Source organism: Rattus norvegicus, chromosome 9 (genome assembly GCF_036323735.1).
Source record: "Rattus norvegicus strain BN/NHsdMcwi chromosome 9, GRCr8, whole genome shotgun sequence".
Lineage (NCBI taxonomy): Eukaryota > Metazoa > Chordata > Mammalia > Rodentia > Muridae > Rattus > Rattus norvegicus.
Genome location: NC_086027.1, coordinates 49,894,922 through 49,922,503, shown reverse-complemented (window position 1 = coordinate 49,922,503; position 27,582 = coordinate 49,894,922). Strand labels below are relative to the sequence as shown.

At 45.3% G+C, this 27,582-nt stretch overlaps 1 protein-coding gene across 2 annotated transcripts in view; it reads right to left on the bottom strand.

Annotated features, from left to right (window-relative positions):
* Positions 1–2,129: 2,129 nt before the first annotated feature.
* Il1r2 (interleukin 1 receptor type 2) overlaps positions 2,130–27,582 on the bottom strand; it is a 40,447-nt gene continuing 14,994 nt past the window's right edge. The window contains exons 2-9 of one of the 2 annotated variants that reach the window (NM_053953.2): positions 24,638–24,786; positions 21,380–21,638; positions 14,914–15,094; positions 12,195–12,369; positions 9,292–9,354; positions 6,934–7,069; positions 5,098–5,240; positions 2,130–2,316 (exon numbers count right to left, since the gene is read on the bottom strand). In NM_053953.2, the coding sequence (NP_446405.1) occupies positions 2,132–2,316; positions 5,098–5,240; positions 6,934–7,069; positions 9,292–9,354; positions 12,195–12,369; positions 14,914–15,094; positions 21,380–21,638; positions 24,638–24,746 (1,251 nt within the window). In that variant the 5' untranslated portion in view covers positions 24,747–24,786 and the 3' untranslated portion in view covers positions 2,130–2,131. Of the gene's footprint in view, positions 2,317–5,097; positions 5,241–6,925; positions 7,070–9,291; positions 9,355–12,194; positions 12,370–14,913; positions 15,095–21,379; positions 21,639–24,637; positions 24,787–27,582 lie in introns of those variants that run through there. The other variant, XM_039082947.2, reaches the window with a different exon arrangement.

The following is a 27,582-nucleotide window of genomic DNA, read 5'->3' as shown; positions in this document are numbered from 1 at the left end:
GCCTTTGCCTTCTACCCAAGTTCTCACATTGAAAGGGGTGTGGGTGCTATTAAACTATGTCTTCCTAACATCCCTATGTTGAGATTGTAACTCTCAACACAATGGCATTGAGAGGTGGGGGCCACTGGAAGAAGATTGTTCCATAGGGTAGCTCTCTGCAAGTTAGGAAGCAACAGCAATCATGATCTCGAACTCTGACCTTCCAGAACTGTAAGAAATGAGCACCCATTGTTTAAGCCTTCCCCTATTTATGGTAACTTGTTAGAGTAGCTGTTCTGGTTAGGTTTTCTCAACTTGACACAAGCCAGAGTTATTTGGGAAAAAGAACCTCTACTGAAAAGTGCCTCCATCAGAACGGCCTGCAGGCAAATTGTCTTCATTAATCATTGATGTGGAAGGACCCAACACACTGTGGGCGGCACCATCCTTAGGTGGGTGGTCCTTGGAGGTATAAGAAAACTAGCTAAATGTGAGCCCAATGTGCAGACCAATAAACAACATTCTTCCACGGTCCCTGCCTCATCTGAGTTACACCGGCTTCCCAGTTGATGTACCTAAAGCCTGCACACTGAATCAACTCTTTCTCTCCCAAGTTACTTTTGGCCATTGAGTTTTTTCACAGAGAACAAACCAAGTAACAAAGCACAGTAAGGCTGCTGCCTCTAAGCTAAGTATGTATATAAATTTAAGCCACTCCGTTGTTAGTGAGGAAAATGGTGATTTTTTTTAAACTAGCTATGTTTCGTTGTTCCTTTGTGTTTTTACATTTTTTTGAGGATTTCATACATGAGTACTAGTCTTATATCTTTCTTTACCACATCCTCTCCCTCATTCAATTCCATCCATACCCCAAACTCCCTCTTAAATCCATGATCTAAATTTCATTATCATCATATGTGTGTGCATATAATAGCTGAGTCCATTTAGTGTTGCATGTGTGTGTGCGTGCGCATGCACGCATGTGTGTGTGTGCATGCATGTGTGTATGTATGTATCTATATATGCGCATGCGTGTGTGTGTATATAGGCATGCACATGTGGGTATGAATATGTGTGCATGTGTGTGCATGCGTGTGCATGCATGTGTTTGAATATGTGTGCTAGTGTGTGCATGTGTGTACATGCATGCGTGTGTACATTCATGTGTGTGTGTGTGTGTGTGTTTTCAGAGCTGACCACTTGGAATTGAGTAAGCTAGCTGGGGGCTCGCCCCTGCAGAAGATTGATCCTCTCTCCCTCCACAGCCATTAATTAGCAGTAGACCTTTATCTAGGGATAGGGATTTGTGAAATCTCCCAAATCAACTGGTGTTGTCACAGTTAGGGTCTTGTGTAGAAGACCATATTGTTGATATATTGAATGTGCAATTCCCTGTCATGTATAGAAGATGCTGTCTTGAAGCAGATGTCCAGGGCTTCTGTCTCTTTGACCTTTCCGACCCCTCTGAGATGGTCCTGGAGCCGTAGGTAGAGGAGTTGTGTCGTAGGTGCACCGGTTGGGGATGGACACCTGATAGGAATTGTCCTCTGCAGTTTTGACCAGTTAAGGATTCTTACAGTGGTTGCCATATGCTACAAAAAGACGATGGCTAATTTTTGAATCACTAATCCCCAATGATTCTTCTGGTTCACTATTTCTTAATCACCTTTCCAGAATCAAAATGAAAACCGCCCTTTCTATAGGCACGTAATGTTGTAACCATGTTGGTACCTCCAGTGTCTCCCATCGGCCTAACTATACAGACAATTATATACATTAGCACACTTTAATTGAAAGGGTTGTGAACATTTAAAGTACCCTGGAGGTTAGCAGTCTTACTCAAGATTAATGGTGCCTTGTTTTAGCAGTTGTTTGGGAGAGGTGAGGAGGGACGTCACTGTACTAAGGATCAGACCCAGAGGACACCTGCTCCACGAGAGGCTGTTCTTGTTCTCATACAGGGATCCCAAGGGGCGAGGCTATTCACACTTCCCTGCACATTTACTCCCAGCACTGATTTCTCAGAGATGAGTGGAACATAGGATTCCAGCTTCTGCTACAAACAAGGAGCTTTGGTAAACAACACAGCAAAAACACAGAACCTCTAAACGCCACAGCCACCCCCATAAAAAACCACATCGTCCGCCTTGTATTATTTCATTTCCTTTATTTGGTTTGGGCTGGAAGGGAAGTCCTGGTTGTCAGTCGGTAGCTTGGTCAGCCCATACGTCTTTCCAGCCTGGCGTTTACACCTTCTGCGAATCCATATCGCCCCCACAACCAAGATGATCAGAGACAGAGGTGCCAGCGCGATGCCCCAGGAGAACGTGGAAGAAACTGTAGAGGGAAGAGAGGGCGTGAGAAGGAGCATCTCTCGCTGCGGCAGCACAGGTTGACAGGGAAGCAAACCATCAGAGTTTGTTCTCTTTAATAAACGTGCACTGATTTCTGGAAAGCTTGTGCTAAGCCATTTGAGGATGACACCTGGGACGTCGGAGAGCAAGCAAGGCTGGGGAAATCTGATTAAAGTGTAAAGTAAGGCACAGAGACCATAGGGCTGTACCAGCTGTGGGCAGTGCAGGTGAGAGCCGCCTGCCTTAGTCTCCCCCAGCTGTCGGTGACGAGCCAGGGACAGCCTGAGTCTTGGCAGGTGTTATGAGGATAGAATAGCAAACAGAGACAAAGAAGAGAGACTCCAGGTTAAGGACCTTGGATGCCAAGGTTATTTCTTGGATCCAGCTACTGTATTGATTCCTAGGCATCTCTGTTTTGGGAATACAAGAAGAGATTATGAATACAATATTAAAAGTGAATATGAGAACAGTGCTATTAGATATCATGTTGATGAGACCAGAATTCCACTTAAAAAAAAAATAGGATCTGGTCGTGTAGTTCAAGAGGACCTCAAACTCTTGATTCCCCCTTGCTTCAAGTCAAGGACTAGGTATGTAAAATTTCACATTTGTTAGAGGAGTAATCATACCCTTCTGTGTGTGTGCATGCTCATGTGTATGTATGTAGTATGTATGTATGTATGTATGTATGTATGTATGTATGGTATGTGTGTGGGTATAAGTATGTGGGCATATATGGGAGTAGATGCGGATGTGGGGGAGACTGTGGGCCTTGGAGGCAGGTGTATGTGGATATGTGTGGAGTGGAGGGGTGTGTGTGTGTGTGTGTGTGTGTGTGTGTGTGTGTGTGTGTTTCTGTGTTTGTGTCTGTGTAGGTCTCTGTGTATCTCCGTGTGTGTCTGTGGAAGAGCAATATATGAAACTGTAATTTTCCTCAGAAATAAGTGGCACTTACCCCTTGATCCTAATGTGCCTTGGGAAGCAGCCATAGCTTCCCCAGGGACACACCCACCTAGCCAGGGCCTGGTGATCCAACATGTAAGGCAGTGCCATGCAGGCCCACATAAAGCCCATGTTCCTTTGTTAATCTGATCCCTGGATGAAGAAGCTGCTTTCTGTGGGACTCTGACTTCTGAACCTCACCAGGACCCTCCTAGCTTGATGGCACTGAGGTGTACTGAGACATCTGCCCAGACACATAAGCTCTGGTGGTTAAACTTCAGTCTGAAAGGAGCTGGCGCAATTATAGTCTGGTGATACTCAGGAGAACTCGTGTGGAGGTCCCTGGATGAGGCAAGAGATGTGCCTGTGGTCTAGTAGAGGCTTGGGTAGGTGAGTGCTGGGAGGGTACAGAGCTGAAATGGATGTGCCTATAGCGGCCTCCCTGGATGTGCAAACTGTGATGGACCAAAGGCTCCAGAGCTGCATTCCGATTCCTCTCCAGGGTTATCGTGGCCTGTAAGTTACTGTATCCATGCCCCATCAATGGAAACTATAGCAACTGCACCTCAGGTTCCTATTCAACATTTAAACAATAAGATTTAATCGTTGGGTACTTTTTCTTTTTGAAATGTCCTTGTACACTGTACTTGTTTCCTGCTATTTGATGGCTTGGACCTTACAGCTGCCTGCTGTCCTGCAATCCTGGTCCATACAAATCAGGACAGAGATTTTCAACTTCATGTTCAAGATAAGGAATGATCCACCACGTTCTAGACCATATGAGATCCTCGAACCCTGGTGCCCCAAGGTAGAGCCCGAGGAAGACACAGGGCATTCTGTTCATTGCAGATTTTTACATTGGCTAAAAGTTATCCCAACTTAGTTTTTATATTTTTATATGAGTATAATTTCCCAATGCCAAATGTCCACCCTACTAACAATTCCTTCTAAAGCAGAGGTTGGTGGGGTAGGGAAGTGGTTCAGTAGATAAGTATTTACCTGCAGAAGCTTGGGGACCAGACTGCAGGTCTCCTGCACCTATGTAAGGTGGATGTGACAGCCTGCTTGTAAGCCCAGCACCCAGGAGACAGAAACGGGGAACCCTGGAACTGACTGTAGCTAGACTGATAGTGAGCTCTGGGTTAGAGTGTGTGACCCTGCCTAAGTAAATAAACTGTGGAGTGATTGAGGAAGACTCCATCACTGGCTTTACATATATATACACATACAGAGAGAGAGAGCCAGAGACAGACAGACAGACAGAAGTGAGAGAAGGGGGCTCACTGAACATGCACTCATATGAACATATGTGCACATATACCACATTCACGTGCCAAAAAGAAGAGGAGGAGGAAAGGAGGAGAAGAGGAGGAGGAGGTGGGGCTGGGGAAATATCTCGGTCCCTGCAGTGTGTGCTGTACAACACGAGGGCCTCGGTTTGAGTTCCCAGCAGCCACATAAAAGCCAGGTGCACACATTTATAACCTGAACTCTGGAGTGGAGATGGGCAGGTCCCTGAGCCTATTGCTGGCCAGTCTAGCCAATTCTCTATATTCAGTGGGAAACTCTGTCTCAAAAAAGATATGTAGAAGACATCCAACATCCATTTATTGTCCCTACACTCATGCGCACACACACATACACACACATGAACATGTATGTACAACATACATGTGAACATACATGTACAATACACACACACAATTTGAGGTTTGCTTTCAACGCCCTACAAGGAGACGTCTAAACAATGCATGCTTCCACCCAGCATCCAGAAAGCATTCAATACATTTGTTTTCCTTTCAGCGTCCCCCAGATAGCATACCTTCTTTGACTGTGGTATGGAGTGACTGAAAACTCCGTGGATTCGTGGCAACACATTTAAAATCTGTATTCAGATCCTCCTTTGTGACTGGATCAAAAATCAGCGACACTTCCACGTAGTTCTCATCATTCTCTGAGTACTGGCTGGGTGAGAAGACATGCGATTGAGCATGAGTACATATGTAGAGTATGATGTACATATGTAGAGCATAATGTAAGCATGTAGAGCATGGTGTACATATGTAGAATATGATGTACATATGCAAAGTATAATGTATGTATAAAGAACATGATGTATGTATAAAGAACATGATGTATGTATAAAGAACATGATGTATGTATGCAGAACATGATGTATGTATCTAAAGTAGACTTGTCCTTTACAGGCCAACTAGGCAGACATTCTCAAATTAGACAAATCTATTGTATTTAAACTGACCACAACTTCTGTAGTGTTCTGAGAACTTGCCACCATGTTTGATGCTCATCTGAGAGACTCTCTAGCCTGTCCCAGGAGAAGCACATGTCCTTGATGCTGCCGTCCTTTGTAGCAAGACATCTGTTGCAATCAAAGCACATACTCTCCTCTTGGTTTAGTTGGAAAACTTCATTTGGGGGGTGGTCAAAAATACCTTCAACAATCAAGTAGGAAGGGAAAACTCTAGTTTGGGGAATTTGGCTTTCTCACCAGTTGGTGAGGCAGAGGGAGTTTCCAGGACCCCAGCCCTCCAGGGTGTCCTTGCTAATGGGGAAACACAACATGTACAGGCCAGAGGCATTGGACAGCCCAGGGAAGGTCCCAGTCAGGGTGGCTCCCATGTGTAACGTAAGCAGAAGCCAAAGAGGTCACATGACTACCCATTCACGTGAGTAAAGGCATCTCAGAACGTGTTCACTAGGATGACCAAGCAAGCAGTCTGAGTCCACTAACACTGGACACTCATGGCGGCTAAGTCATTGGCAACAGACAGCGGAAGCCCATCGTATGCCACCGTGCATCGTTCTCAAACAGTAATTGTACCCACAAAAGAATGTTGACTTTCCCCCAAAGGGAAAAGAGGGACAAGCACAGGTCCAGTCAAAGTAACAAGACTACAACTTAAAATTCAGGCTAATTCAAAGTAACAAGAATACAATTTAAAAAGAACTGGAAATTTTGAACTCTGTGTCCTTCCCTTTCAGCTTTCAGAGTGTAAAAAGTCTACACAATCATCTCTCCCTGTCTCTCTCTGTCTCTGTCTTTCCCTCTGTCTGTCTCTGTTTTTCGGTCTGTCTGTCTGTCTGTCTCTCTGTGTGTCTCTCCCTCTGTCTCTCTCTGTCTCTCTTTCTCTCTCTCTCTGTCTCTCTCTCTCTTCCCCTCCTTTGAGATACGTCAGACCATGTGTCTAGTACAAATACCGTGTCGACCCTATAATGTTTATGAGGCTTGTGAAGATCTTTGAGTAATGAGCGTAACAAAGTGGAAAATGGAATGAACCAGCTCAATTTTAGACATGCAAAAAGTTATCAACATTTGAAATGTAAATAAATAAAATAACCAATAAAATAAAATAAATGTCAAAGAAAAAATGTTTCAAGAGTCAACTAGTAAACTGCCACTCATGTAAGTATAGAGAATACTTGGTTCTTAAAGACAGTGTTGAGCAAAATTTAATTTTTAAAGTTCTAAATACCTAACAATTCATAATTTTATTAAAAGTTACTTTTACCACAATATATTATATAATGTATTAATATTATATATTATATACACATATTATATTTTATATACCATAAATATATATATGTCATATGAACATGAATGTAACATTGTCGCAGAGGACCCTCACCCACTTACTGGTGTAGCCCCTCAGTCACACGGCCTCTTGGGTAGGCCACTGAGATAAACGTGCTGTTAGCCATCCACCACACGATGGTGTTGGAAGATGTACCAGTTCCCAGGAACACCTTGCACGGGACTATCAGTCTTGACCCTGGGTATAGCAAGACACAACACATCAACCATTAGAACCCAGCAGGGAAAGGGGTCACCTTACCTCACAACCCTCAGGAAACTCTCAGCACAAGGTCTTGCTTGTCTTCTCAAATGCCCCTACCCCATAAGTCAACCCCTTCCTTAGGGGGAAATTTAGTTTCCTCAAATAATTCTGCTCCAGTAAAGCTTTAGCTCTTATTGATCAAATGTCTCCGGCACCATCCACTGGTCTATGCAGCAGCAAAAGTCCCTAAGCACATAGACCTGAATGGCTTCACCAAGGCCACTGTGTTCCTACAGAGCATTCAATATTCAAGACCTATTTCCTTCTACAACAGATGCTACCTACAAAAAATTCCCATCATGTGTGACTCTTTCCTCTGGCCATTGCTGCTCTCAGCTTGACATTTTCCCAATGGAATGCTTCATTCCAGGAGGGCCTAGGTTTGGAATTAACCCTTTGAAAGCCAGTGGCATAGTCTAAGGAGAGTACTTTCCCCACGGTTATGCACTTCGACGGTGCCAATCCCTTGCCTCCATCATAGGAAATTATTTTTCTTTCTGAGTCACCAAAGAGGAGACAGTGAAAAAGAAGATTCGTTTCTTGCTCCTGAAGACACAGCGTCTACAGTTTGCCTGTCAGGTACGGCTGGCCCACTGTCACACTCCGAAAGCATCAGCTCCTCTCCACCACTTCTTGTCCCTTTAATGCTCCCCGCCAGCTATAGCTGCTCATTATGTCTAGGTCATGCTTAGAGTACAGAAAGCCTGACCCCATGCCCAGAGCTGGGATAAAACAAAACAAACAGGCAAGAAGCTGTCATGTAACTGCACCATGCACTGCAGTGCCTTCGAAGCAACAGATGGGACTGGGCTCCACTTAGCTGGAGAGCACTGAGACCCAGCAAACTGGGAACCAGGACCAACCATTGTCTCCACTCTGGCTTTCGAGAAGACAAAGAACCAAGAGGACCACAACCAATTCGAACCCCTGCACAGGAGCCCCTACCTCTATGGCCACCAGGTAAACTTTAATGTTTAAACCCAACCCTAAATAGAACTAATAATAATGTTTTGTTTTAAAAACAGACTCTGGGACAGATGGTGTGGGGGCAGGGGTCTGGAGAGGTGGCTCAGTGGTTAAGAGCACTGCCTGCTCTTCCAGAGGTCCTGAGTTCAACTCCCAGCAACCCCATGGTGGCTCACAACCACCTGTAGTGGGATCCGATGCCCTCTTCTTCTGTGTCTGCAGAGAGTCATGGTATACTCATATATAATAAATAAATGAATAAATAAATAAATAAATAAATCTTTTAAACTAGAAAAAAGACTCCGAAGCCAGAGCTTGATGAATGGGCATCAGAACACTATAAAGCCTGTATTGTTAAAAACAAGCACATGGAGGGGTAGGTACATGCCAGGTTCCCAGGCACGCTAACCAGAATCTGCAGCCCAATGTGATTCTAACTTTTGAGTTTCTAAAGTGTGCTATGTCCCGATTACTCCTTTTCCTGTGGTAAATAGTAAAAATAAAACCTTCGTTGAGAGTCGGTGTGGACACAGGGCTGGCTCACACAGGGCAGAGTATCTACTTGCTCAATAATTTTGGGCAGCCCTTCCCTACCCTGAACTTCCAAAAGCATCTATACAGTTCACTCAAGTGCCTTTACTGCCCACCCACTGTGCACCATCCAACAAGTTTGTTGGCCAGGACATCCTGCATCAGCAGGGGTTGAAAACGGAAACCGCCTTTCATCATACCGTTGATGAATATACCAGCTACTCTAATAACAGGAAACTGTCTGCAGTCACGGCTGGCTCTGTTTGACAAGAGTCTCAAGGGGTTCTGAGCAGCTGCTAAATATTGAGAACATAAATTACGTTGAATGTACTAAAGATGCCACCTCTGTGGACCCCTTCCAACAGTTAATAGCTATTACCAAATTATTTGCCCCATTGCCTTTAGGTTTTTGTGGGTATGACTTCCAGAAAATGAAGTATCGTTGCTCTCAAATAATGGCAATACGCCAGACAATACTTGGCAAAGACAAAGGTCCCTACAGTGGTCATGTCAGCCCCCACATATCGTGGTTTGCGGGCTCCACTCCGTCACTGTGCACCCAAAGCCATAAAGTGGTCAGCCGACGCAGGTCCCCAAAGCCCTGATAATTTCAGTCACCGCCATGGGCACGTGGGTAAAACAATTCTTGAGGTCCTTACCCAGAGATGCTGGTATTGTCTCCAGGGGAGAAATGATCACAGGGATGGGTTCTGTGGTTATTCCTGAGAAGGTTGAAAGGAAAAGAGATTGCATTAGGCGGGAAGCCTTGGTTTCCAGTAGAGATGCAGATTTCCTTCTTTAGCTAATTAAGTGGCCCTTCCCCGTGCGAGCAGACATTGTGAGAATCAGCCTTTGTCTGGCAAAGGAAATGGGCTCCCCATGAAAGTGAGCATCTTAAGCCAATGCTTTCCCGGCAGAGACATTACTGGAAGAGGCCACAGTTACACATTCCTCTGGCAGATGGTCTTTGTTATCTGCTCGGTGATGAACAATTAGCTACTCCTCCCCCAGGCTTCCTGAATGCATACTGATGATAGCCACTGGATGGGTTTTGCCTAAAGGTTTTGCCCTCCCTCAAGACTAGCCATTTCTTCATGAGCAGGCATGGGGGTTGGAAAATGGGTTAGAAAGTCGTCTGTGTATAAGGCTAATCCCACACTGGGTACTAAATTCAGTGACATACCTTGGTCACTGATATCTTATTAACTAAGGTGGTAAACTCTTTTCCGAGGCTGGAGTGGACCTCCGAGGGATTCGAACAACCTGGAGGAAACTGGGCACCTGAAGTGGAGCAAAAGGGCCATCTGGAGAGATGGGAGTGGAGGGCTGGGAGCCATCCCTCCACTGGCCTCACGGTTCTCGGTTTTGCTTACTAAAGAGCGCTTAAATTACCATATGACATAAGCACCAGATGAGAGGACAGTGTAGCTTAAGGAACAGGTGGCTTCTCCACTGTGAAAGTGGCATCGCTGCCTCTAACAAGGCTGGGACAATCAAGGGAGAAAGATCAGCATCACAAATAGGACAACGCAGTGGTTCTCCAACTCCAGGGTGTGCCTGTATGGCCTTAAGGGTGAAGGGCTTGGGAAATATAGATTATAGCACTTCAAGCTCCCAAGATCCTGTTTATCAGATGTACGTAGGACCTTAGATTCTCCTGTGTGGGTGCTACTCAGAGTCTGGGGGCAGGGAAGAGGGGGCAGTACACTCAAACTTCGCACGCATGTGAGAAGCACTCAGATTCTCCCTGTGTGAGCATCACTTGGATTGTGTGTGTGAGGAGTACTCAGGTAACTCTGCTGCGTCTGGTTCAGGACCCCCCATTCTTATATCTTGTGCGCAACTCATCAAATTTTATTTGATTTATTGATTGATTTTTTTTACTTACTTTATCTCCTGCTCACTGACCCCTCCTCCAAGTCATAATCCCTCCCACAATCCCTCCCTTTCACCCCTCTCCTTCTCCTCTGAGCGAGTGGGCACCCCATCCCGGGTATCCCCCAACCCTGGGGCTTCAAGTCTCTGCAAAGCTAGGTGCTTCCTCTCACACTGAAGCCAGACAAGGCAGCCCATTTAAGATCCACGGTGTGGCCCCAGTTTCAGAACTCGGTACAATACGCGGGTCTGCCGCCCCCTAGCGTTTCTGTGCAGTGTCACACAGACAAGTAGTGAGGCCCGCTCTCAGGCACCACCCCGAACTGAGCAAGAAGATGTCTTGTTCTCTTCTCACAGGACAGGATAACAAGTATACCCCAGAGGCTTCAATTCAGGCAGGATAATGACACAAATGAGCCTCTGGGGCTCACATATTTTATTCTACTCTCCTTTCACCTCGCTTCCTCTCTGGCATGTAAGAGCTGAGGGGTAGACATTAAACGACTGTTCAATGCTAGCCAGCCCTGTCTATCACGTTCTTTTCAAGTATAATCCGTCAGGTTTTCAAAATCTGAATTACTCTAAAACCTCACTTGTTCAGCAGCAATATAATGCTGTGCATGGAAAATTCCATACCATAAAACTCTGTTTTGATGCACAGAATTAATTAAAATACTGTGATAGTCGACCTGGTGGCATTCATGAGTGACTACAGCATGGAAAAGCTACAATAGGTTCTCTGATTAGAAGCCAGCTCATAGCCACTGGACCACATAGACGTTCTAAGTATAGCCAAAAACCCTGTCTCCAAAAATTAATTAATTAAATATTACATCAAACGGTTTTTGGGTTTTGTGTAATATATGAATAAAATATATGAAGCCTAAACTGATTTCAAGTTTAAACTTATGCCTATCCCCAAGATCTTACTATGCTGGTGAAAATATACGAATTCTTGAAAAAAAAATCCAGATTTTGAAGGTTTCTGTTAAGCTCTCAAGCAGGTAGTGGTCAGCCTGTACACAGGGCATCTGGATACAGCTTCAATGACCAACAGCCAGGGCACTCTGCACAGGCTATGCCAATGCTCAGCGCTCTGGTCGAAACCCCAGAAAAACAGTGGTTCTCACCCTTCCTGAAGCTGCCACCCTTTAATGCAGTTACTCAGGTTGTTATTTTATGTCAGCCACAAAGTTAGTGAGTTGCTACTTTATAACTATAATTTGCTACTGTTAAGAATTGTATTGGAAAGACCTGACACCTAGGATAGGTGACATCCTTCCCCCACCAAAAGGGGTCATGACCTACAAGTTGAGAACCACTGCAGTAAGCTCTCCCTGCTTCTGGCAAGAGCGTCCTGACCAGCTCGCGGTGCTCAAACCTTCCATTTCCCGGGACCCCTTGGTGTTGCTCCCTCTAGTGGTGAGTTTTAGCCTTGCACCCTTCAAATGCCTACTTTAATCCCTTTCCTGCCCAAGAATTCTCCTTCTCTTAGAACTTCCTGCTGTATATTTCTTAAAGTATCTTGTCCGTGTTTTAGTAACATTTAGAATAGTTGGCATACATTTTGTTTTTCTTCTTTTTCCTTCATGCCAAAGACGTTCGAGGGTTTCTAGGTGGTCCTGAATTTTCTACCATGTTGCTTCTAGAACCAGGCAAGTCAGGTACCTCAGTGTTGAGTATTTACCTTTGACCCGGAGTTCAATATTCCTAGTGATGTTGTATTCCTTGCCCTCGTAGGTAAATGTCATAACACATCTGTAATAGCCTGCATCTCCCATGGATGTGTTGGATATCAATAGGCGTGTGGGGTCTCCCGCACTCAGAAATTTCTTATTGCCTTTATCCAAGAGGATGGAGCCCTTGGGGAGAAATGTATCTTAAAGTTACATTATAGAATAACATCGAGTGTAGTATCATCGTTATGAATCCATGTGGAATCTACAACCCAAGAATTTCCCTGGCATGTTCTTAACTTTGCCCGTTTTATCTCTGGGGTGCATTTTAACTATGTTGCTAGAGAAAGTTTTTTCCCTTGGGGACAGATTCTTGTCATGTGGCCCATACTGGCTGGCCTTAAATTCTTGATTCTCCTACCTGAGCCTCCTGGCTACTGGGATGACATGGGTGTACCCCCATACCCCATTTAGAAAAAGGGATACATTGTTTAAAGATTGAGTTATTTCAAACCATTTCAGCACAAATATACTTAAGGTCTACCTGCCTTCTACAGGCTCTGAGCAACATCAAGGAAACTCTCTATTAAACAGCCAGGAAGACGTGAAAAACTAGGGCTGGAAGAGATCACGTTGGGGGAAATTCTCTTAAAATTATTTCAATTTTAGGATTTACCACAAGAGAGAAAATTTTGTAAGTAGATAAATAGGAGAAATGGGGTCCACAGAGTCCTGGGGGGTTCTTGGCAAAGCACAGCTCTTGGGAGCAAGGCCTCCAGGAAAATGGAAGAAGTAGGCTGGGTGAAAACATTCTGAACGTTCTGTAGCCTCGAGTGTATTGCTCTCTAAACCAGGAAAATCCTGTGCATGGTATTATGTCCCTGAAATCTCTGCACTTGGGAAGCTGAGACAGGAGGATTACAAGTTTGAGGCCAGACTGAGCTACATAGAGAAACCCTGCCAAAGGTAGGGGGAGGGGTGATGAGGAAGAAAAGAAAAGGAGGGAGGGGTGGGAAGGAGGGAGGGGTGGGAAGAAAGGAAGGGGTAGAAAGGAGGAAAGGGTGAGAAGAAGGGAGGGAAGGGGCGGAAAGGAGAGAGGGGGTGGGGGGACGGGGGCACATAAAATGTGATCAAAGCTCAAGGCTTTCAGTAATGAAATACAACCCAGAGTGATGTCATAATCTTACACTGGGTGGGACCCAGACAAAACTGAGACTGCTGTGACCCTTCCTCAAAATATACTTGATTAAACGGGGAGATCTCACAGCTCCTAGCCTGAGTAGACAAATAGGAACACGGGGCACAATATCACAATTGTTCTATAAACTTAGACTTTGGGTCAGCTTCTTCTGCCCATCATCTGGAAAGGGAAGAAACGAGCAGTCCCTACCTCTGAGGTTAGAACAAGGAGAGCGTAGTAGGTGCTCAATGTTCAGCAGGATTATGGAGGGAACGACTATAGTAAACATCGCGTGCCAGCCTCGTTTACTAAATGTGGTACAGAGGCAGACATGGGGCCAGGTGTAATTGCAGGTAGGGAGAATTGCTAATTTCCCTGCTTACAGCAGAAACAGTTTCAAGTCAGGAGGCAAACGCACCAGACCAAAAAACAAGGAAGGTTTCTAAGCCAGATACATTGTTTCCAGATCTATGGTTCATCCCTGCAGGGCACTCCCTGCATTTGTCCTCTGCCTGCTCTTTCTAAACCAAGAGAAGGCTCTCTCTCTCCTACTCGCTCCACTCCTCTCTCTCTCTCTCCAGCTCACCAGGCTTATCTACAGGCACAATCCACTTTCAGAAAAGCATTTGAAAGTTTCCGGTACCACATCGCTATGACGTATATAATAAACGCATGTGCTTGTGTGTGTGCATCTTGATGTAATACCAGTCAGCTGATTAACCTGTTGATTAAAGGACAAATTCTTATCAATGACTAAAGGGATACCAGACCTCTCAGCATCTTTCTATGTCTGTATCAGAGGTTGGCAAGTCCTTTCAGATAAGAGCCAGACAGGACACGTTTTATGGTCCTCAGCCCTCGTAGCCTGCGTGGTATCTGTCACAACTATACAGTGGTACAGACACCGACAATCCGTAAACAGAAGCCCTAATACAAATGTGTTTACGGACATTGAAGTCTGAGCCTTAGTCAATAGCCTCAGGTGCTGAAGTATTCTTTTCAGTTTTTTTTTTTCAAGCATTAAAAACCTGAAAATTCTCCATACTTGATGAGTTACACAGAGACAGGTAGACAGCTCTATATGAATTTGCAGCCTGTGCTGGAAACACTGTCTCCTAAAGAAACAATGACCTCATAAAGAAACCATAAAATCCTTGCTACTTTATAAAGAAGACAAAGGAGAAACTGTAACTGTATTTACTCCTGCGGCCCAAAAGTTGTCTTGTGCTTTTTTAAAAAAAAAAGATATTTTTAACATGGATATAAAATTTTTGTAGAAAATGGACAGGGTTGTTTGGGGATTTTGTTCTAGGCAAGTGACACTCAAAAGCTACCTAGCAGTTATGGACTCTGAAGTCATTTCGTAGTCTTCCTACATGAACCTTATCCAAACCACAGAAGTACCAATATACAATACTAATCATTGCCATTTTAATTAATACTATATGTCTGAATATGCAATTCTCTGTGTCTTCATGATGGTCTTCAATCAGATGTGTTCTACAACCATCGAGACGTAGGTTAGTGGCATACACGTTTCGAAGCATTACCTTATACCACTGTATCTTTCCATCAGTTCTGCTGGAGATGAACTCTTTCAGGTCAGGGCACACAAGTAACCCGGTGGAGGAGAGAGCTGAGATTTGCAAGTAGGAGACGAGAGGGAAAGAGGCTTCGGTATTCTTAAAGACCTTGAGTTCCAGAGACATTTGTTCACAGTGGGACGCGTTTCTAATTTGTTAAGAAAAAAGAAAGCGGCAATGAGTGGAAAGATAGAAATACAAAACCAAATGAAAGTAAGAACATATTCCCACCCCCATCATGCCCAGCCTGCACTGCCTTGTTGGGTATGGTTCACCTCCTGTTCCTTTTAACTTCTCGAGATACCAAAGTATCACATCTGACTGCTCCCTACGAGCTGTGTGCCTGTGCTTCTCATGAAGAAACCCTGCACCACTGCTGAAGCGTCATTGCCATGCCCAGGGCACTGAGCTTCCCCCCCGAGAATGCTTCACCAACTGATCTCTAGTTTCAGACAACAGCTGAGAGCTTTGTATTTGGACTCAAAAAAAAAAAATCGAACCAAACTACATAGGAGGGGGTTGGAGGAAACAACTGATTTGGAAAGATGTTTTGGTTGTTTGTCAAAACACCCATGATTCTAGGACTAAGATGTTATCAAGCGTTCAAGGAAGACTTGAACATACCAAATGTTGTCCTTAGAACTGAGACTAGGCCAGAGCAGTGTGTGTGTGTGTGTGTGTGTGTGTGTGTGTGTGTGTGTGTGTGTATGTGTGTATGTGTGTGTATGTGTGTGTATGTGTGTATGTGTGTGTATGTGTGTGTGTATGTGTGTGTGTATGTGTGTGTGTATGTGTGTGTATGTGTGTATGTGTGTGTATGTGTGTGTATGTGTGTATGTGTGTGTATGTGTGTGTATGTGTGTGTGTATGTGTGTGTATGTGTGTGTGTATGTGTGTGTGTGTGTGTGTGTTGCTGGGAATGTGAGGGAAAATGGATGAAGGAATAGAAGATATTAATAAAACCAAATGTCTAAAATAGAAAACCAAGGAGCTGACAGGTAGACCCTGTGCTCAGCCTGGATGAGGCTCTGCATTTAACTGAGGCATCCAAAAGATAAAAAATGAAAATGAAACAAAATAATATAGAAAAATATATATTTTATCAGCTAAGACCCTCAGATGGGTAGCTGCCTACGATAAATAACATACCATGTGAGATCATGAGAATCAATTGCAAATATGATGTAAAAGTTACTTCTAAAAAAAGCCTAATAATATATACATCCAAAGATGTGGACCTCATGAGCTGCCTGGCAGGGTACACCCCCTGATGTATTAATGGCTCTAATGGAATGTCTTAGGGTTTTCCTGCTGTGAACAGACACCATGACCAAGGCAAGTCTTATAAGGACAACATTTAATTGGGGCTGGCTTAAGGGTTCAGAGGTTCAGTCCAGTATCATCAAGGCGGGAGCATGGCAGCATCCAGGCAGGCATGGTGCAGGAGGAGCTGAGTTCTACATCTTCATCTGAAGGCTGCTAGTGGAAGATTTGACTTCCAGGCAGCAAGGGTGAGGGTCTTAATCCCACGCCCCCAGTGACACACCCCCTCCAACAAGGTCACACCTACTCTAACAAGGCCACACCTTCTAATAGTGCCACTCCCCGTGCCAAGCATATACAAACCATCATATGGAGGTAACCAACTGTTCTCTGGGTGGGTCAGAGGCTTCCTCCATAGGAAGAAACCCATGCTTGATTCTGTAAACCTGTTCTCCAAGGCTAGAGAGGTCACAGGTCCTAAGCCAAACCTTCTTGCTATTGTTCTGTTAAAGGGACATGGTGTCCAACTGCCTTCTAAATTAAATATTTGTCTTTATACTCATCAATGAAAACTCCTCTCAGCCTTCACCGGAGAAGCCTCTGTTTTCAGTGGATGGCAATAGAGAGACTCAATGGCAGTAAAAACATAAAGAATAAATGACTCTGGACTGCTTGGCCCCACATGGGACATTCATATCAACCCACTCAGAGACTCGGGGAGCATTACAAAGGAGGAGGCAGAGAGAATGTAAGACCCAGCGGTTGGGGGAAATGCTGTGAAATAGCATCTTCTGGACACGGCATGGTTGCTGTATTCATGAATTCAGAGCAGCTCTGGTTACCTATATGGGTGATTACATAATGCACAGGGAGGATCATCTGAGGCTCACTCCTCACTGAGGTGAGCCACTCACTCTACGCAGTTACTGGGTACCAGGGCAGGAGGCTGCCATCTTCTCCAGCTGTGTGGTCCCTAAGTTCCCACGCGCTAGTAAATAACAACCCACTCCTGCAAGCAACCGTGATTAAACACGATGTGTCCTGTACACGAAAAGACACCAGAGTTGGAAGAGGATTTGAGGGAAGAGAGGGGTTTCAATGGAAAAAGAAGACAGTGATGGGAAATGAAAATAACCAAAATCCGGTAAACGAGTGTATGAAATGATCAAATAAACGAATGATCCCATTACAGAGATACAAGTGAGAAATCCGAAGAGTTCTTTCAGTAGCTACTCACAGCGAACTGATCTCCTGTCTAGCAATAGACATACAAGGTGCTGCTGATTCTGCTAGTGTTTTCAACTAAAGTAAATTAAGTACAGAAGGAAGTAACCTAAGTCTCTGTAGCTAGTAAGAGACAAATATCAAAGGCTCTTAGAAATCTCATAAACTCGGAGAAGTTTCTAGAAACCAGGCCTGCCAGACATACCGAGAACCCCAAGCTTGTTCACATTATTGATCTGGTAATTCCCCTGGGACAAAACATTGAGACCCGGGGACTGTTTGTTCTGGCAGCATTATCTTGACTACTCTGAGTGACAGAAAGGCCATGTGACTTCCCAACAGCAAGAGCAAGAACAGGGTAGGGCAGTCTCATGTCCTGGAACTGTGACTGCCAAAGTATGCCTTACCAGTTGCTGCAGATTCCCACCCTAGTTGAAGCCTAGCATTACACAGTTGAAAAAGAAGGCAAACATTCCCCCAGGAAAGAACACTTGAACACCCTGAGGTTTTCAGTATCCCCCTCAATCTCAGAGCTCCCTCTTTTCCCCAACAAGAACAAGGGCATCAGTTTTAATTCTTAATCTAGCAGAAAAACTGACTCCATGGCCAGTGTGCCTCTACTCACCGCTCCCTAACATCATCATTCCTCCTGGAAGAGCCCTGTAGGGTCTCCGTGCTCATATGGGTCATAGACCATGACTCTCTCACACAAAGACGTCCCCATGCTGTGGTTAGTCCACCTCACCCTCCCAACGAACTTCTCATCAGGAAAGAAAACTGAAACTTGAGTATCAGGAGGCACAGGGGAGAGGCTAAGATTTTCATTTTGTCATTCCAATTCCAAGATGGAGGTCTCATCTCGGTGGTTGTTTGCTTGTTTGACCTTCTACAGTACTTCTAAGTTTCCCTGGTAGTTTTCCAACTTTCAGAGAAAGTTGGAAAAGCTGGGAGGAGAGCAACTTCACACCTGCCGCAAGTCAGATGTTCCTGTTTCCCTGATACAGGAAAGATCACTTGCTTCCTTCCCCAGCAAGAACAGCATCTTTTAACCATTGAGCCATCTTTCCAGCGCATACACACTTCTTTTCTTTCTTTCTTTTAAAGATTGATTTATTGACTACTCTGAGTGATAGAAAGGTCATGTGACTTCCCAATAGTAAGAGCACAAGCAGGACAGGTCAATCTTGTGTCCTGGAACGTGTGAGTACACTGCAGCTGTCTTCAGACACACCAGAAGAGGGCATCGGATCCCATGACAGATGGTTGTGAGCCACCATGTGGTTGGCTGGGATTTGAACTCAGGACCTCTGGAAGAGCAGTCAGTGCTCTTAACCACTGAGCCATCTCCAACCCTGTATGCACGTTTCTCATACCTACCTAGGACTGGAGCTGATAGTGTCTGAACTTCCTCCATTCCTGCTAAGAATATCACCCTGCCTGGCTCTTCTAAGTGACCATATCCTGGGCAATTTCCCCATAAACGAGTTAATGAAATCTATCTGGACTCTAAAGCCAGCAATGGGTGGATCGAGCAGTGGTCTGGGGCAGGGCAGCCATCTGGAGGGGGATGGCTGTTCTCCAGGCAGGCCAAGGGTGTGTCCTAACCCTTTTAGAAGAACCGCACGAGAAACTAAGATCATAAGAATTTAAGATCTTCAATATGAAGCCAACAACTTTACCCTTCCAGGAGCAGCAGGACATGTCCACACTGAAGAGAGAACAATCTTTTCAACAAACAGTGTTGAGAAAGCAAGAAGGTCCAGGCCAAAACAGACCTCCCTGGCTTCAGACCGTATGCAAAATCTAGCTCAAAGTATGTCAGCCCTGAAACATAGGAGTTAGATGCTTAAGTTCATAGGAAGAAAATGAAGGGGAAAGCTTCATTACTTTGAAATAATCTGATTCCCTCAACCTAGAAGAAAACAAGCACTAGAAGAAAAGAAAGACATAATATAGAATTCACTAAAATGTAAATGTGTTCATGCAGAGGACACTGCTGACAGAGTATCTAGGCAAGCCACGGAGAAAGATAAAGTATCTGCAAGTCATACAGCTAACTAGAAGACATCCCAAAATCCTGCAGTAAGCAACACAGTTCTCCAAACCAGCAAGGTCTGGAGAAGCCATTTCTCCAAGAAGTAGACACAAGGGACTAAGAAAGACATGGAAATTTGAGACACCAGAAATGACAACCAAGACACGGGGCACCACGTCACACACTTTAGAATGGCACTGTAATAATTAAATAAGCAACCAGCATTGACCAATCTGGAGAGCAGCAGAACCCTTGTGGGGACGGAAGTCAATGCCGCTGCAGTGGAAAATGGAATGGCAGTTCACAAGTAAAAGGAAATCGGGCATAAATTGACAGTGATCCAGAAACACGAGCAGAAGCGTATGTGTTACTCATAATGGCATTCCTGAAAATGGCCACAAAGCAGGACAAGCTTGCAGATCGCAGAAGGACAAATGGACAAACAGGAATGTGGGATGTTTGCACCATAAGATAGCAACAGTCAGCCTTGTAAAGGGAAGGGAGTTCCAACGTGGGCTGTAACACTTGCATGAATCACCTACAAGAAGCAAATTCATAGAGACAGAAGGTAGAACACTGGTTGCCAGGGGCGGCAGCGGGGAACGATGGACAGCTGTAGTTTAATGAGGACCAAGCTTTGGTTCCTGAAGAAGAGGAAGTTCTGAAGGTAGAAGGTCGTGGTGCCAGCGCCACCATGTGGAAGTGCTTAGCTTGCTTGAGCAGTTCACTTAAAAACGGTCAACACGGTAGGATCTATGTTATATGTATGTTACAACAATTTGTTTTTAAAAGCAGTAGAACATAGAATAGGAAGTTGCATGGGGCAGCATGAATACCAGGACTAAACATAACATAGAAAGGAAAGAGGCTATGTCAGCTTGCAGCTTACAGTCCTTCATGACGCCATGACGTCAGCTTACAGGTTTGTTTTACATGGCTTGTTCACAACCCAGGACCTCCTGACCAGGGATGACATCACCCACAGCGGGTGTGGTGGTTTAAATAAGAATGGCCCCCAGAGGCTCACATATTTGATGCTTGGTACAACTTTGAAAAAGATTAGGAGGTGTGGCCTTGTTGGAGTAGGTGTGGCCTTGTTGGAGTGGGTGTGGTCTTGTTGGGTCAGGTGTCACTGGCGGGAAGATTTGGGGGTCTCAAAAGCCTAAGCCAGGTTCAGTGTCTCTGTCTTCCTGTTACCTGTGGATCCCAATGTAGAACTCTCAGCTAATTATCCAGCATCACGTCTGCCTGCATGCCCTGCCCACCATGGTGATAATGGACTAAACCTCTGACTCTGTAAGTAAGCCCCAACCAAATGCTTCCTTTCATAAGAAGTGACATGGTCATGGTGTCTCTCCCACAACAATAAAACAGTAAGACACTGGGCTAGACCCTTCTACATAGATCTACATAAATCATTAACCAGAAAAATGTTTCATGCATTTGCCTATAAGTCAGTCTAATGGAGACAATTACTCAATTGAGATTCCTTCTTCCAAGGTGAAATTAGCTTATGTCAAGTTGACAGAAATATATATATATATATATAGTGTATGTATATACATATATGTGTATGTAAATATCCATACACATATATATATATACATACATACACACACACACACACACACACACACACACACACACATATTTCTAACCAGCACAGGAGTTTTGCAGGTACACAAAGGAGGAGAACATAGTGTGAGCGGCCATTCACGTATTTTTTTTTTTTTGGTTCTTTTTTTCGGAGCTGGGGACCGAACCCAGGGCCTTGCGCTTCCTAGGCAAGCGCTCTACCACTGAGCTAAATCCCCAACCCCCATTCATGTACTTTGAAAGTACAATTGTCACTGAAAACCTTAGAGTCCATTCTGCCTGCAGCCACATTGTCCCGGTCCTAGAGGGTCTTACCTGAATGTGCAGATGTAGGTACCAGAGTCCTGCTGAACTGCTGGCAGAACCCAGAGCGTATCATCCTTCACCCACATCCTTGGCTCATCTCCTGGGATCAGCTGAGAAGAGTCCGATTTACTCCATGTCAGAAGGCTGCGGGAACTGCTGGAGGTGTCTGAATGAGGTACCAGGGGGCACCTCAGGACCACGGGCTCACCTTCCAGCCTCAATTCCGATTTGAAATCTCTGCCACGAAACCAGCAATCGTCTCCAAGAACTACAAGTCAGAGATAGTAGGCATTAGATCCCAGACCTGCTCACATCACAAAACAAGTCCCCAAAATGAGGTTGGTCCCAACCCATGGGTACACAGCACATCTAAGCAAGCTTCTGCATGGTCCCAGCAAAGTGACCTGTACCCAAGTTCCCATGGGCAGTACCCTCTGTTCCTATGATTTTAAACTTCCCGAATGATAACCTGGGACCATCAATTTCTATTTCTATCCTGTGGAGGCAGATAAATCAGGTTCACATTTTAATTTTAAAAAATGGGGACTGGAAATTCTTTAACATATATATCAGAAGGCTCACAAGCATCTGTAACTTTAGCTACAAGTGACCTAACACTCTCTTCTGATCTTCCAAGACACCTGCCTGCGTTGCGCTCTCTCTCTCTCTCTCTCTCTCTCTCTCTCTCTTTCTCTCTCTCTCTCTCTCTCTCTCTCTCTCTCTCTCTCTCTCTCTCTCTCTCCCCATCACCACCACCACGATACCATACACACACACACACACACACACACATAAAGGCAAGGTTTTAAATCTTTTCTTAAAGATTTAAATAAAGGCTCACTTTTCATTTGTTGATATTAAAAGTTGAACTATGGTCTGGAGAGGTGGCTCAGTGGTTAAGAGCACTAACTACTCTTCCAGAGGTCCTGAGTTCAACTACCAGCAACCACATGCTGGCTCACAACCATCTGTAATGAGATCTGATGCCCTCTTCTGGTGTGTCTGAAGACAGCTACAGTATACTTATACATAATAAATAAATAAATCTTTTTTTTTTAAAGTTGAACTATGTAAACAGAGGTAAAAGGGATTGGTTGTAACAGACTGTATGTTTCAAGTCAAAGGCATGATAGCTAAAAAAACTCCATTTTATATTAAGCATCGTTTTATTACCTACTAAACATTTGTCTCTGACTCCAGTTGCTGGAAGATAAGTTTCTAGTAACTGTGACTCCCATCCAGAAATATACAGCTGTGACCATCTACTTAGGATATGTCTGACTACTTTGGGGGAGGGGGGCTTCTGTAACCTTCTTATGCAGACATTCAAGGACTATTTTGATGTTGCCTTGACAACGTAACCTTGGCAGAGCACAAGGCTCTTGACTTGCTTGTGCTGACAAGCTTGTGACCTCCACCTTTAAAATTTTATATCCAACCATGGCTGGTGGGCTGGAAAAGTTATGCAGCCACTTTGGAAGTCAATCTGGAAGTTTCTCAGAAAACTGGGACTCATTCTACCTCAAGACCCAACTATACAACTCCTGGGCATATGCCCAAAAGATGCTCCATCATACCACAACTATGTTCAACTATGTTTATAGCAGATTTATTCATAATAGCAGAAACTGGAAACAGCCTACGAGTCCCCACAACCGAAGAATGGATAAAGAAAATGTGGCAAATGTACACAACGGGATATTGCTCAGCTATTTAAAAATGATGATGTCATAAAATCTGCAGGCAAATGGATGGAACCAGAAAATGTCATCCTGAGTGAGGTAACCCAGATCCAGACAAACATGGTGTGTACTAACTTTTAAGTGGATATTAGGCATGAGGTACAAGAGAACCATACTATGCTTCACAAACTCAAAGACGCTAAATAACAAAGGGGCAGGGGGACCCTTGAATCTCACTGAGAAGGAGAGATAGAATAGACATAGGGGTATGAATAGAGGGAGGAAACCGGATGAGTGAGGGGGAGTGGGGGAGGAGAGCTGGAGGGAGGATGGAAGGGTACGGGGGCATATGTGGGACGACCCAGAAGTCTAGAACAATGGAAACTTCCAGGAATCTATGAGGTGACCCTAGTTAAGACTCCTGACAATGAAGGACATAGAACCCAAAAAGGTCATCCATCTCCAGCAAACAGAAAATGGCTCCAAATGGAGGGACTGGGACACCATCCCAACCACAAAACCTTACACCTACAACTTCTCCTGCCAACAAGACACGCAGGGATGAAGTTGGAGCAGAAATGGAGGAACGGCCAACCCATGGCTGTCCCAGCTTGAGACCCAGCCCATGAGAGAGAGCCCACCCCTGATACTATTCACGGTATTCTGCTATACGTCCAGAAAGGCAGCTAGCGTAACTGTCATCTGAGAGGCTTCACCCAGCAACTGATGGAAGCAGATGGAGAGAGCCACAGCCAAACGTTAGGCAGAGCTTGGGAATCTATGGAAGGCGGGTAGGAAGGATTGAAGGAGCCATAGAGGTGAAGGACACTACGAGAAAAGCTACAGAATCAACTGACTTGGGCCTGTAGGCGCACACAGGGACCTAAATAACTCCAACCAGAGAGAGCATGCATGGGATGGACCCAGGCCCTCTGCAGGCGTGTAACACGTGTGCAGCTCTGTCCCTAACAGCAGGAGCTATATGAGCTCTGCTGCCTTCCTGTGGATCCCTTCCCCTTAGTTGGGCTGCCTTGTCTAGCCTCAGCAGGAGAAGATGCTCCCAGTCCTGCTGCAACTTGATATGCCAAGGTGGGTTGACATCCGTGAGAAGCCTCCCTTTTCTAAGGAGAAAGAGAAAGAAGGGCAGGGGTGAGGTGGGAGGGAGGAGAGGAGGGAGGGTAAACTAAGCTGCCATCCGGATGTAAAGTAAATAAATTAACTAATTTAAAAAAAAATCCTTCCCACACCCCACCTGGAGCAGTGGTCTCTAGTCTGGCTCAAAGATTGCTGTCCTGCTAACAGATTACAATCTGTATTAAAGCTGCAGTCTTCCCCGGGCATCTCAAATTCCTAAGTAAAGGCATCTTTGAATAAGGGCAAACTTCATTAATCTCCAATCTCTTCCTAGCAGGAAAGACACACACCCAGGCTTCAGCATACAGACAGGGAGTATCTGTCATCGATTGCCAAGCCATGAATATTTGTACTTTGCTGCTTGTTAACCGAGCAAACTGTCCCCCCACTGCCCCGCCACCCACCCACCCACCCCCCAAGCCCTTTCCCAGCTGAAGAGGTCGTTTCTCACCTGGGTGCTTCTCTGATGTAACGGGAGACTCAGAAACCCTTCCTGTGTGCACCACTGCTGGAGTGGTGAAAGCTGAAACCCCAGTTACTAACACAAGCAAGATGAACATCGTCCACACCAACTTCCAGAGTGCACAGGACCCTCGGAGCCTATGGGAGGAGAAAGAGGGAGGGGTCAGTAGGATCGTGAACTTCCGTGGGAAGGTTGTTCTGAGGTTGGAGGTGGGGTGGGGAATAGAACAGGATCTTGAAACTGCACCTGAGAATGAGAATGTTTGCTGCATATATTTTCAAATAAGGAAATTCAAACCATTTGTATTTGTCTCCCTGTGGCTGGATTTATGACTTGACTAACATTAAAATCCCCTAGCACCTCCCACAGAACCTGCCTGGAATGGAGGTTTCAGGTCCCAGGTGTCTGCCTCTCCAGAAATGAATCTGAGCGGTCCCCTGCCCCTCTGCCTGGGCTGCCTGTCGTTTGCACTCTTTGCTCCTCCAGGCCTGTGCCACACATCACTCTCTGAGTGTGCTGGCTGCTTACCCCCAACATAAGCCTGCACCATTTTTTGACCTCCAGGGCCCTCCCCCACATTCTCCTCACTGACTTCTGTGGTCCTCTGCAGCACTCTTCACTGAACATGCATAAGCTCTCCGCAGAAGACAAGGACTCTCTTCATCTCTTCCCCATCCTACTCAGTTACTGAGTTTGTGAACAACCAACAAACTATCAGAAGCCAAAAGATCCTCTGGTTTCTCTCATCGGGGAGCTTTGCCTGGTTCCACATGGGCAGACTCAGCAGATCATAGATGAAACCAGCATAAAAGGAAGTCTTCTCACCAGGACCCATCAACTCTCACTGTTAGCTATCTGCCTGCCAGAGGTGAGACCGTAACTCACAGGAAGCTACTGCACCTTCTGGCCTCCGGTTCTTCTGTTCAGTTCAAGGTAGAAACAAAACAAGCAATGCCTTCTGAGTGAGGCTTTGGTGGGGGGTTGTGTTCTGGCAAAAGGGTGCAGGACACAGGCTTAGGTCCCCCAGGCCACTCTGAAGGGGCGAGGAGGGAGCCTACACAGAGATGCTCACTTTGGACAGCCCGGACTGCTCAGAACTGAAGTTCCCTCAGAGGGAAACTGCTCAAAGAACATAATTCTGCAAAACCTGCTTCTCATTAGGCAGAGAGACCAGGATTGGGAAATCAGCATTTTCTGTCTCTGCCCCATCTCACCCGTCCTACCCTCCACCCTCAAGATGATTGATTACCTCCTTAGGTCTTAATGGGTCACGATCATCTGTTTCTGGCCCCTAAGACTAGAGGCATAGAAATCACTCCTTGACTGTTCTAGTGCCCTGTGTGGCCCGGCTCTTCTCCTCGGGGCATGGGTTTCTATGACCCTGTGGTTCACCATGGCAGGGAGGGGGGCTGTGGGGGGAGCACAGCACTGTCCTCTGAATCTTAACAAATAGTACTTATTAATGTTTGTGGTCAGAAATAAATAAATAATTTTTAAAATGTTTAAAAATGGAGGGGCTGGGGATTTAGCTCAGTGGTAGAGCGCTTACCTAGGAAGCGCAAGGCCCTGGGTTCGGTCCCCAGCTCCGAAAAAAAGAATCAAAAAAAAAAAAAATGGAGACGTTCCCTGACCCTGAGGAAGCAAGGTAGCACTAGTTTCCTGTAGGTCCTGATCACAGGACTTTCCTGGCTCTTCAGAGACCCACCTGCTCTCTCTAAAGAGAAATAGAAGCAAGTGTTAACTGGAAAGAAAATGGTCATCCTCTCTCTAGGCTGCCCACATGTAGCTACAATTGCCCAGCTGATACGGGAATGGGAGCCAAGCAACTGACTCCAGAATAGAAAAGGAAACGCTGTATCTAATAAAACTGTTACTCTGTGTGCAGGCCAAGGCTTCCCTAAGGTCCAGACTCTGCTGATGTGATAGTGACTTTGTGGGGGAAGTGGTAGAGCCTGCAGGATACTCAGGCCTCTTCAGTCCCCATGGTAACTTTCTCCTTTAGGGGACCAGATCCAAGCTTGGGCTTAGTGTGGGATGCCACTCAGTTTGCCTTCTCTGAGGTGACCAGAGAAAACAGTCTCCCTCCCAGGGACCTTTCTGTTGTGGTACACATACTGGTTCTGAACTATGTTGCTGCTCCTATTGGAAACTGGCTGTAGATCTTCAGGGGCCTTGTGAGGTTACTCTGGGGCATCAACCAAATCAGGGCGGCCAGAGCTTCATGGGCTTTTCTAGACTTCTTTTCCTCAAGCATCTTCTACCTACTCTAGTTATAAACCTTAATGGAAGGACCCCAATGGAGGAGTTAGGAGAAGGACTGAAGGAGCAACCCCATAGGAAGAACAACAATATCAACCAACCAGACACCCCAGAGCTCCCAGGGACTAAACCACCAACCAAAGAGTACACGTGGAGGGATCCATGGTCTCAGCCGCATATGTAGCAGAGGATGGCATTGTCTGGCATCAATAGGAGGTGAAGCTCTTGGTTCTATGAAGGCTCATTTCCCCCGTGTAGGGTAATGCCAGGGTGCTGAGGAGGGCGTGGGTGGGTGGGAGGGAGAGTATCCTCATAGAAACAGGGGTAAGGGGTGGAAGAGGGGAGAATTGGAAAGGGGATAACATTTGAAATGTAAATACATAAAATATCCAATAAAAATATGTTTTAAAAATTAAAAAATAAACCTTAAAGGCTTCTATCAGAGTTGACAAAGGGTCAGAGTCTGCCTCAAGCTGTGCACCCTCCTGTAGGAATCTGGGGTAGCCTGGGTCATGAGAAGCCATTGGAGCTCTGCTTTGCCCTGAGCTTGGAACAGCATTACTATGTTTTCAGAAGTGTCACGATAAAGGTTCAGGAAGGTCTAACTTCATGTCATGAACAGGCTGGACCTTTTAGGCCTTCATTCTTTCTCACACACAGATCATGTAGTGTCT